At 37.8% G+C, this 12,514-nt stretch overlaps 1 protein-coding gene across 1 annotated transcript in view; it reads right to left on the bottom strand.

Moving 5' to 3' along the window:
- The window catches only part of MUC5AC (mucin 5AC, oligomeric mucus/gel-forming), a 46,985-nt gene extending 35,296 nt beyond the window's left edge, over positions 1-11,689 (bottom strand). The window contains 12 exon segments of the mRNA XM_068194954.1: positions 291-401; positions 1,741-1,879; positions 2,651-2,768; positions 3,772-3,897; positions 4,228-4,444; positions 4,946-5,058; positions 5,452-5,542; positions 6,015-6,129; positions 7,122-7,383; positions 8,361-8,420; positions 9,328-9,399; positions 11,260-11,689. Coding sequence (XP_068051055.1) covers positions 291-401; positions 1,741-1,879; positions 2,651-2,768; positions 3,772-3,897; positions 4,228-4,444; positions 4,946-5,058; positions 5,452-5,542; positions 6,015-6,129; positions 7,122-7,383; positions 8,361-8,420; positions 9,328-9,399; positions 11,260-11,332 — 1,497 coding nt within the window. The 5' untranslated portion in view covers positions 11,333-11,689.
- Between the last annotated feature and the right edge of the window lie 825 nt (positions 11,690-12,514).

Below are 12,514 nucleotides of genomic sequence, written 5' to 3'. Positions count from 1 at the left end.
CTATGATGATGTTCTGATTCCTCTACTATTTCTTTAAACTTTATTACTGTGTTCCACTGACTGTCCAAGAAAGCAAAAACCAGAAGTTATCTAAATAACAGAAAGCCACTATGATCTTCTCTTCTAATGTGCTTACTTTATTCTTAATTTTCCTTTTAATAATGTTCAAATTTGATAAAACAAAAAGGCAGTGCAAATTTATTGTCTGTGCTGTTAGGTGTCATTTGCCTTGTCTGTTAATCTTAAAGAACATCCCTGGATGATGTCAGGTGTGTACATCTGCTGCTCACCGTTTGTCCTCCGTTTAGGCTGATGGCTACACCCTTGAGGCATGTCTCAGTGTCAGTCAGGCCACACTTGTGGATATCCCCCAACACTGTGAATTCATTGCTGTCACAGAGCTTGGAGAAGAAAGCCAAAGATATTGTTAAAAGGACTTGCTACATTGAAATAGTTATCTCAAAAAAATTCACATGCAAATGGAATTCTTAGTAAAGTTAGGCTTTTAAAAATATTGTTTATTTAATTTCTTCTTGTTCTCATGGTCTAGCATATGTGTCTGGAATCACCAAGTAGAGTTGACATTCATGCAGTCCGCACACTGGAAGCTGTGCGTTGCTTCTGGCTTTCAGGGGTGAGTTAGACATACTAATCTGAACATTAAAACTTCCTCACGCTTTAATAAGATGAGTTCTTAATGTGTAGGTAATACCTCTTTAATATGCTAGAGCAGAAGGAGGTGTGCCTTTCTTGCCCACTGGTTAGGAAGTTTACCAGGGACAGAAAAGATTGTTTCCAATGTCTTCTGTACTGAATAGATTATTCAAGACCCTGGTGATTTGGACATTCTTTTAAGAGGTAGGAAATATGGATTTAAATATCCTCTCATAGAAAATGAAACTAAAATTATTATTCAGGAAGTTACTGCATAAAGGTTCAGATTTTGACTCAGTTCTGATTTTCATAGGACTATGTTCTGTGAGCCCTCAAAGTGTGCCTAATGGCCCAAACACAACAGGGAAAGACTCAAAGCAGGCTGTAATTCTGAATGTGGCTTATCACTTCTCTGGCATAGTGAAGACTAAATTGAGAACAGCTGAGTTGCAGAATTATAGCCATCTAGAAATTCAGTATTAAGTTCTGGGGCTTTTTGAATTTTTGTGTACAAATTTAGGAGTTTTCCTCTGCCTTCAGAGACCCTGAGAATCTAATTTTACATGTTGGTGCCAAAAGGAGGAGTTTAAGGTTTAAGTCTGACCTATGTTGCCATTGTGCATCAAGGCAGTGCTTGTGAATCTTATCCAAAAATTTCATTGATTTAAGTTAATCTATTTCTAAATCATCTCATTCTAGCTCTTTTCTAAGATTTTATGATACTTTTTCTTGGTAGCACTCAGATTGATCATGTCAAGAAGATTTTATTTAATATGAAGTCCTTATGAAAATAGTTTACCTTTAGTCATTCAGTAAAAATAAACAATGAATACACCTCGGGTTATGAAATCTAACATAAAAACTCAGTGCAAATACTAAAAAATTATCAAAGAACACAAAAATACTTGATATTATTTAGTATAACCCTAACAGAAAAGGCCCTGAAATCCATTTAGGGATGTTAACCCTATAACCATGTTAACCCTCAATGACTCAAAACTGATGTGATTGCCAGAAGTTTTCATCAAACAACATTATATATAATAAAAACATTTTCCTTTAGCAAGGATTGTGACTCATTTTTACCTTGGTTAGGACATAACTACAGTCTCCAAAGAAGGAATAGTATTTCTCATCAAATGTTGAAATGTGGGAACCTCCTTCAACACTGCAAGTCCCAGGGCACGACTGAGCGACACAAGACCATTCACCTCCAACACAGGTACTGAAATGAAGGAGGCATTCAGTAACATTGGGTAATGCAAGTGTAAACAAAATACTAAGGCAGTAAGGGCAGATGATGCCCTAATTTTCCTCTTGAAACACTGGTCATACTGCCAAAGGAACCAGTATTGCTTTGAAATCTCAGACAAATATGGGGCAGGCACATTTATATTAAGGTGATAACTTTCTATATATATTGTTGTTAATTTCCAGTCTTTGGACAGAATTCAGTCCTGGTGAACTCGTAATCCATGTCAAATATTTTAAGTATTTCTTGGAAAATAAATAAATAGGTAGGTACAGTTGCATACACTCATGCAGTAATACTTCATTAATTATAGGGATAATAATATATATATGTATTTGTCAAACATGCTTCTCAAATGTGATCTTCCACTCTAAATGTAACATGCCCCCAAATGTCATGTTTTCCATAGTATTTATATGAGACCTTAGCATTACACTGTAGAGCTGAAAAGGTATAACACTAATTCACATTTTTAAACACCTCTGGTATTTGACTTGGATTATCTTCCTTCATTGGTGTTTCGTGAAATTGAAGCAACTATTCAAAACCTCAAATTTTTGTTCCAAGTGTGAAGGGAAAACAGACATGAAAGTATCCTCTAAAGCAGTGTAATTAATGGAACTTCAGCTGGTAAGTAGTTGCTCATTTGTTTTTTAAGGGGAAAATCAGTAAATATTCAGCTAATGCACAAAACAACTCCAACCCAAAACCCCCAAAAAACCAAAAAGTGAGAAAATATGTTACCATGATCTGCATTTAGATGAGAAGGAGGCACCAGGAGCATAAGTTTCACCTTCATAGGTACAGTGACATTCTCTGCGGGGAATGCAGCCAGCACCATTAACATCATCAAATACCATTCCTAGGAAAAGAAAGGGTCTGTTACTTATTTTGTGCACTGCAGAACCTGCCTTTGAACACATATCTAGCAGATGCCTGAGACTATGTCCCCTTTCTTCTGTATTTTAAAATAATAGGATGCCAGCTATGTAGAGTTTGAAGGGCTATATTCCATTGAAGTCTACCTAAAAATCTTAGCATGATCAAAAGGGACCTCTAGGAAAATGCCTTTCTGTTATGTGTTTCATTAGAATGGAATTAGGATTAAAATCAATAGGTAATGAGCTGGAATAGATGAACCATTTGTAAGACTGCCCAGGAACATATCAGTACAGTAAATATTTCTATGCCCAGTGACAGAGGATTGCCTTAGAGACGTCAATGCTATGACACAAACAAGTGATGGTGAATTCTGTGAGACATGGGGATGGGCAGAGCAGCTGTTGTTATGATACAGTCATAACAACAGCAAAAATTTAGACCCAGAAGTATGCCCAGAGAGAGCACATCTATCTTGTACTGACACACAGTTCTTGTGTGCAATTCTCTGAAGCACCAGATCCAACACACTGCCTAGTGCTCTGTCAGCTCGTTGTTTAGACAGAAAACACCTGACAGGAAGGATTTGTTCATTTCTGGAACAAGATGCAGCTTTGCTAACAGCAAAGGAGTTATGATTGCATGCAAAATCTGCTTAAACACTTCATACTTTCAGTGAACCGAGTTTGAATGCTGAGAATAGAAGACCCTGCTGTTGTTAGGAGCAAATTATCTTATTCTCAGTTCAGTCATTTTATATACATACATAAAAAAATAGATCTATAAAAGCACATTTGTTGTTTAAAAGGCCATATTTAGTAATTTGAATAGAAATAGTGCATCCAGGGCAGAAATATAGCTATTACTTCAATGATAATAACACTGATGATGTAATGGGAATGATCCAGAGTAAGAAAATTGTTAAATGTGTACAGGTGAGTATTCTAGAGGGGTTGGCATGAGAAAAGGGCAGGAAATGAGCTTGCCTGGAGGACAAACGCAGCCATCTGTGCAGTGATCTTCACAAAGTGCAGATCGTTCTGGGTTGCTGCACGTGTCAGAGCAGGGAGAGCCACACTCATGGTATTGCATGTTGAACGGACATGATTTGGCTAAAAGTAGAAAGAGTATTATAAAGCTGACTTTTCATTTAAAAGTTGGAGAAAGCATTTTTTTGCAGTTTAAGTTGTTTTGTGTCAAGATATGACAGGGTATCCTGATCCAAGTGGAGGCTAAAACATTTTAGATTTTTTGATTCATACTGAAAATCCCCTAAACTTCCATATTCCCAAAGTCTTGTGTATTACCAGGTAAAAAGTGATTTAATTATAATTGTGTGCACTTTTGAACTAATGCCTTCTTCAGGAAAAAACCTCACATGTGTGAAGTTTGCTGGATGTGTGTAGTAAGCACAGGGGGAGGTCCCTTCCTGAGATACTCACGGCACAGGTCTGAGGTTCTCCAGTTCAGGGGCTGTCCACCTGCATGAGCACACTGCCGGGAGTACTCAGCAAAGGTGTTGCACATGCAGAAGTCAGCCATGGAGCTGTCACAGTGGCACAGGTCTTGTATGCAAGTTTCAATGTAGTCCTGGACATTCACAAGCATGTTACAACTCGTAAATGCTTTGCTGGTTAATACTGTCTCACAGATAGAAGCCTGGGAAAGAAAAGAGAGAAGGTAAACAAAGTGTTAAGAACATATGAAAAAATTATTTAAGGCATGGAGCAGAACAAATCAAAGATTGATCTGGTCCAGAAACCCTTCCAACCCTCCCTTCCCTATCCATAAGGTGATATTTAAGGAAAAATAACAATAGGGCAAAACCACACAGAACTCCTTTTAATAACTCTAGTAACTTCCATATCCTTAGTTGCTGTCACCCCAGGTCACTTTCCAAGCATTATATAATTTCTTTATATTAAGACATCCTCAGTAATTTTCTCTTTCAGGAGAATTTGCAGTCTTCTTGTAGAAGGGGAATGCAATTTTTTGGCATTCACTTTAGCAAAGAACACAACACAAAATTAAAAATATTTTTCTTTTGAGACCTACAGCTGAGTTATTTTCATGCTCTATTTTTCCCCCCTTTTAAAACTTTTCCAAAGACATAGAATGTATTCATGTTGAGAAAACAAATTTTGAGAGAGGGGTTCTTACAAATTCACTTGAGCAGTTCATCAGAGAAGTAGGAGGAATAGGATCATCACACTGCTCTGTGGGTCCATCCATCTTCTGCCTATTACCAAACTGTATGGGGGTCAGTTTTGTCTCTGCAAAAAACAGTTCAAATATTAGAATAATGCTTACTAAATTTTGCATGGAGTTATTTTCTTTTGTGACACTACCTGCTATGACGTGAACAGTGATTACCAAATAATGTCACTATAATATCAAGAGGAAAATATGAACAGTATATATAAAAAACTGGATCCTAACTATTGAAAACAAGTAGAAATTTTTATGTGGCAGGTCTTAAAATATCTAACAGTGATGGAAGCAGTCTAATACACCTCAAAGTCCTGACTTTGCACAACTGACATCACAGGAATACATGAAGAAGTACCCCCAGTTTTCCAGTTCATGCAACCCACAACCTATATTAAAATATATTCTAAGAAAAAAAAAAAAAGCACCAGTACTTAATAATGCTTTTTATTACTTACTCCCTGAAATAAATTCATTGCTGACTGGAATTCCATTGAAGTCCCCACAAAGTCCACAAGTTTGATTGGCATATTTCTTATCTAGTTCCACCTAAAAAAAAAAAAAAATGGAGGAAGGCGGTTTATGGAAATGGCAGTCTTGATGGTTAGGAGCACAGCCCATACCAGTACTGCTTGGGTACTCAAAAATTTGAAATATGTTTGTTGTGAAGACTGTGCTGTGTGATAACAAGGTAGGCACAATTGGAATGGTGGGGGATGACTAAGAAAAGCTCGTTCTTATCCTAGTCCTGGGTTGTGAACATAAATACTTTGCCAGGTCTGGAATCTCAGGAATACTTCATGGTGAGGTAGGAACATTATAATTTGGCATCTACTGTTTCTGAGCTGAGCTTGGTGGGGAAAAATAGGAAATTGAGAGAAGACTGGAAGACAAAACAATACACTAAAAATGGGCACAAATCCAAAAGTAACTAATGCCTGTCTGGCTGTAATACTGCAAAGGTGTAAAAAGACTATTTTCAAAATACACATTTTCTGCTGTGTTTTGGATGTTTTCTTACCAGGAGGGCATCTTGTCCGTTCCAAAGGAAGGTCAGTCCCAACTTGGCAGAAACTTTCAAATAATTGTTGCTTCTCTCTATGAAGACTCCCATATGGCTGTAGGGCATCTGGACTCTGAGGAAAGATCATCATAAGTCAGCAGGGGTAGGGACAGAACATCCATTGAATGTCCACAATGATATCCTTTCTCATTCTCTTTGAGAATTTTCAACATGTGTCTGAAAAAATTCGAGCAATAACTACTACAGACAGCACAAGTTTGTAATATTTTGTCCATTTCCTATGCAATTGCCTCTCATCATGCAAATGGATCAGCCTTGCTTTTCCTGTTGTTCCTTTTGGCTTTCTCCGTTAAGGGTGTTTTGCTGGGTAAAATGTTAACATATATCTGTGGTTGTATTGTTCAAGAAAGTGCTAGGAGGCTCTGTTTTGTAGCCAGTGTGCTTCAGGATATTGCTATTTACTCCTTGAAGCATTTGCTAATAAAGGGATAGACTCCAGGCTTTCTGTGACATGAGTGCCATTCAGGAAGCTGTACCTGAGATAACCTTTAGATTAATTCACTGTACAAAGCTGCCATAACAGACAACTCACTGTGGGATAGCTGCTCAAATATTTACCTGGCCTTTTGGGTAGGTTTCACACCCTATGCCAAAGTTAGTGCTACAATTGCTACATAGATAGCAAGTTTTCAGAACAGATAATTTTAAATTAATTCAGGTACAAGCTGAAGAGCAGTCACTGATTTACTACACACTGTTCAGTTCAAGGACAAAAGCTGTCAAAAATACCTTGCAGGGATTCTGCTGTGGTAAAATTAATGGAAACTAATAACTTCAAGTGTGTAAGGAATGCAGCTTATAGACTTAATTGCATACATACATACACACACTATTGTAGCAGTGGGACAGCGTATTGGATACAGCTCATCTGAACAAAACAGCCACAGGGATAATCCACACAAGTGGAGGTTACTCTCAAGCCCTCCTTTGTATTTGTTACAACTTCAGGAAGGACCTGAGCCCTACCACTGCTTGGGAACAATGATGAGATGAGGGAAAGGGGTACTTGCTCAAAGAGCCCACTGGAACAAGGTAGGAACATACAATTGGTTGTCGAGCAGGACAGAGCTGGGGGTCAGTTCGATCACTACTCCTTCCAGCTTCATGATGACATGAGTGATCACAGTAGCATTTTCCACCATTGCACGCCTAATCTGGATGTTGAAGTCCTCATAGGAAGACTTGCAGTTGGATGCAAAGATGTAATTGCAGACCCCAGGGAAGTAAAAGATGTCCCCATCAAAGGTCTTGAAGTGGAAGTTACCCCATGTGCTGCACACACGGCCATTGTGAGAGGGGTTGCCAGCTGTGGAGTCAAAAGAAGCAGTAAGAATTTTCTGTAGTTTTTTGTAGTACCCTCCCTGTAGAGGTTTTATCCCTCCTGCTTCTTTCAACAGCCTCTTTCCAAAAGCTCATCATCTTTTTTCTGTTTTGTCAAGCTATTTTTTGGTCATTATTTATTTATTTATTTCAGTTGCTTTTTGTGCTTAATCAGTTTTGCATAGGGATATAGGGCCTAGGATCAAAAGAGACCTCTGGGGTCACTAGATCCAATGCTCTAATTCTGATGACTTCCCTATCCCATATATCCTTTCCTAAATGTATGGAGTCAAAGTTTCACCATAAAACCATTTTAAAGCTAGTTTAAAACTAGCTGATACTCCTACTTGGGAAGGCCACTCATACCTACAGCTTCTAAATGGCTGGAAGACTTTTGTCAACGTCTTCCAAAGCATATTCCTGTCCCATGTATGCCTGGTGGTTCTTGTGCCAAAATTACACTTCACCTTGAAGTGTCCAGGGTCTTGAATAATCTCCCTATTCCTCCCCCAGCCCATTATAGAAAGCTATTCTTTCTTTTCAGTCTTCCTTTCCTTGCAAACATACTCTCCAAAATCCCTGATTATCTTCCCATTCCCTTTCCACATTTACACTCAGCCTGCTTGAATTGTACCCTATTGTCTAGATAAGGTGTCTCAACAGTTTTTAGCACACTAGTATTTTCGTCTCCTTACTGGAAATATATATAATACTGGGGAAAAACATGTACAATATGTATGCATGCTTAAATATATATATTAATTTTTTTTTCTTACAGCTGCATCCTAGAACAATGAGTCAAAAGCACTGGATTTACCTGATTAATTAATTCTCTGTTAATTTTTTTCTTTTATGATGCTAAAGGTTCTTACACAATTTATTGATTTTTTTTTTCAGTCACTCCATGCTCTTTCTCATTAAGAAGGGCACAGATATCTGAGCCATGACATTTGCTTAACTTACCCTTTACTTTCAGTGCATTTTGAAAAGGTGGAATGATTGTCACTCCTTGGGATTTGAAAGCTGGTAGAAAATAGAAAGGAGAAAAAATGGCCAGGTTTAATCTTTTCTGAAGTCCTAAACCATGGGTAGAGATTGCCTAGTCTTTTTAGTGAATAATATTTCCTACTACTAGTTACACTCTAGTGGAAAGTTTCCACAAGGTTTTATTGGTGGTTTTTACAAATTGCTTTGTGTTCTGTCTCTCTATAAATTTTACTAACAGCTAAATTGCACAGACTGTAGTACTTTCTTCCACCATTTGTTCAATACTCCCATCTGATGCTGGCCCTGATACGCTGAACTCAAAAGCAGCAATGTGATCCTCAGAGCACTGTATTGTAATACTGATTACAACAGCTATTTTTAAATAACCTGTGGCACACATTTTGCAGGGCAGACTTAATGATCAATTATTTCAGCCTGTCATCACTAGTACACCTTCCACCCTTATTTTGCACTGTCCAGTTATGTGTCATGCATGATCTTGTAGTACTTAATTATTCTAATGTTTAAGGTAGTTACAGCTTTCTTATTCTCTTGTGGCTGATGTAGTCATCTTGACACAGTGTAAAAAATGTGCCTTTTATTACCTACTATCAAGTACCTTGGTGATATATGTGTAAACACACACCTCTTCTGAAAATACACTTTTAGATATAAGTTATGTACCTTTCATGAAGTCAAAGATTAGATAACTGTATCATATCAGTAGAGCAGATCCACTGGGCCAGATCTCAGAGGAAGTTCTCAAGCTTAGAGCAGTCAGAGACTGTCTGAGAACTGGATATATTGTACAGATTTCTCTTTTAATGTGTGTGGTATATTCCTAGTATATATTACTAGGAATCAAAATATTCTAGTAATCTTACTATTTATCACCTTTATTTGGAGCAAAACCCTAGAAAGAGATCAGCATAAATATACCTACATTTTTGTCGCTGCAGGAGAGATGGAGAAACATACTCTGACTTTGTTGGTTGTTCATCACCCTGGGCTTGAACTGCATCAAGAAGAGTAGTAAAGGAAATGTGAATGTCTGATTTTCTTGAGTCCCCTCATAATGTCTCAATTTTATCTGTTTAAATGTGCAACACTCAGTATATCAAAAATCAAAGATCTGTTTATGTACAGGAGGCCAGAAATGCATCAAGACCCATGCTACATGCAACCATGATGGCCAAACACCACTCCTTCAGCCTTTCCCTTTTCAACTTTTTGGGTAATAAATTACTGCAGGGAAGCCATCAAAAACATGCTTGTGGTGATTTGAGCAGGTCCTTATTCTGTCACAGTATACCCCTGGATTCCCTTAGAAGCTTTTCAGATAAAGGACCTAGATTTCTTAGGTTTTATGATCACTCTGTGCTTTAAGCATCAGTGAAACCTTTTTTTCTAGCTAGATAGCTTTCAAATAAGTCCCTTTTGTACATGAAGAATTCACATTAGGGTTAGAGGACTGATCTTTGTCAAAGCTAAAGTTACTCTGTATTTTATAGTTTCAAGCATTCTTTATAATATGCCACAGAAGGAAAACAAATGCAAAAGCCACACCGCACAGAAGGAAATAGGTCTTTCCAATAGATACATTTGTGTCTGTTGATTTTACCCCAAAGCAAAGAAACCATTTTTCATTCCATTCCACTGCAGCATCAGAATTAGAATCCATGCATTATCCAGAGGGGCTTTCAGTGCACTGTTTAGTGAGAGTTCAGCAGGTTGAGGTGAAGACTGTTCTGGCCAGAGAAAACTGCAAGGGCAGGTTCCCTGCTGCACCTCACAAGAGCAGTCTGTGGACAGGACCACTAGAGGGGCTAAGGCTGAAAGCAGAGCTGTGGGGAACTCTGCAAGTCCCCTCCTGGGGAAAGAGCTGGGGTTAGAGGACGTGTCCCGTTTTAAGGTAGGAACCATTCAGTGCTTCTGGGCTCCTTCAGTGCCCAGCCTCAGAGAGGTTTTTGCTTCTCTCTCTGCGTACTGTGTGGCTCTGCTCTGTCTCATGCCACATGCACTGAAGATCCCTGCTGCCATTGCATGTTTTGCTAATGCTACAGCTAGTCCTGTCATAGGCTATTCTTTGACACGACCACTTCTTAACATAAGTTACTATGGAACTACCTAGGAGCAGGAAAAATATGAAATCATACAGTAGGATCTGCACTAGAGATCAAAATGCATTTAAAACTAACATTATTGTTACCTTAAACTTAAAAGGAAATTACTAGATGAAAAAAAGAAAAAAAAGAAAGGGGTTTCCATCCATCTGTGACTATTAAGTTCCCCCAGAATATTTATAGCAGTACCATTTGTTTTCAGCCCATTGCAAACCAACCTTGTGTGCTAAGCTTTTATGCAACCTCATAAGCAAGACTAAATTAGTTTCTAAAACCTATTGCCTGATGATTTTCAAGCAAAATCCTCCTTTTCTTCAATAATCCAATATAAGGTGATAAACGGAGTCTAATAATTCATGCAGACATACTCCTCAGCTGATTTGTTCCTTTCTAGAGGTACCTTTGCACTTTTTATTTTCTACATTTAGAAATGCTATACCACCTTAAAGTGGATATTAAAAGCTAAATGCAAATCTTGAGGCATTTTTGTAGACATATAAGTTCAGAGAAAATTCCACTCAATGCAGTGGAGCTGTTCCAGATTTCAACTGAAGAAAAACAGGATAACAGTTTCAAAAGAGTTAATTTTCTGCTCTTAGGAAAGAAAGTATTTTAAGCAGAAAATAAAATCTTGCATGAAGGTAACAGGTTCATTAACTTCACAAAGCCAAGAAAAAAAAAAGCTTCAAACTCCAAAGCAAGTTATAAATTCTTTAAAACAGTAAAAATGCCAAGCAAGTGATTCTTCCTACCTTTGATCTGTATGAAGACCAGGGCTAGTATTGATATCCATAGTGGTATTTGTGTCCCACCACCTTTACCCATCTTCTGGAGGTCCGGTAGAAACTACCGAACAACCTGCCTCTGAGGAAATACCTGTCTGTTCCCAAGTCTTATATAGTGAGAGAGTAGAATTTGGCTCAGTTCCCAGATTGTTTCACAAGGCTCTTAAAAGGTGGGGCTTCAGACATTTTCGTTTTCTTTTGCAGGTGCAGAGGTAAATAGAGGATGCTCTGACTTTCCCTCAGCTATTTACACTCTAGGAGGAGTCTTCTTTCCACATTTTTGATGAAATGTCATGAAGTGAGCAAGAAGAATTTTTGCTTAAGCTTAGTTTTCCCAAATTTTTGTTTCTTGTGGGATAAACACAATTTAAGAGACTTCTGGGTGACTTTTGAGCAGGGAGTTTGAGTGAATTACTTCACTTTTTTTTTTTCCCCTTCTTCTTAGGGCAAGTGATGATAATTAGCTTCTCAAAAACCTCCAAAGAAGTTTCACCTGATAAAAATTTTTTAAAATTAGTTTGCACCTGCCTATGTAGCTACTTTGCTTGTGAAAATGAAGAAATCAAATGCTATTTAAGGTCAGCAGTTATCCCACTCACCAAGTACAACACAGGTGTACACAATGAGAATTCTTCTGTGTTGGCAAGTCATTAATATGGCCCTTTCCTTGAGGGACTCCTCTTCTCATATGGGCAATTTTAGGGTTATTTCAGCTGTTTCCTTTCTGAGTAAACATGATTTCAGCATTAAAAATTAGTTGGATTCTACCTATGATTTAAAAAAAAAAATCCATGTGATTTCTAGCCCTAAAGATATTAAAGGACAGATATGCAAGAATATTTTCTGGAATATTCCTTATCTTAGGAGCAATGAGGGAGAAAAGAATGCTTTTTGAGTATGTTAAAATAGTTATTTACAGCTATAGTACTTTGGGAAATTAAACTTTTATAGTGTTTTACCCTGGGGTGTAGAGAAATACAGTCTTTCACTAAGAGATCAGATCCCATAATCCCACATGGGTTCAAACAGTTCCTGCAAGGAAGAATGTGCTGGTGTAGTCTCTGTATTCTTTGGAGTCGTAGCAATGTTCAAAATTGAATGGAGTTTAGCTGTTAAGGAGGGATGTAAGAGGTGCATTGAAAAGGTAGTGAAATACTCATTTAGGTTGCCTAGGAATACTGTCCAATTTCCATCACTAGATTAGCAAAACACCTACATGTGA

This window comes from Anomalospiza imberbis, chromosome 6 (genome assembly GCF_031753505.1).
Source record: "Anomalospiza imberbis isolate Cuckoo-Finch-1a 21T00152 chromosome 6, ASM3175350v1, whole genome shotgun sequence".
NCBI classification, from domain to species: Eukaryota; Metazoa; Chordata; class Aves; order Passeriformes; family Viduidae; genus Anomalospiza; species Anomalospiza imberbis.
Note: the sequence above shows the minus strand (reverse complement) of the source record. Positions and strands in the feature narration are given on the sequence as shown.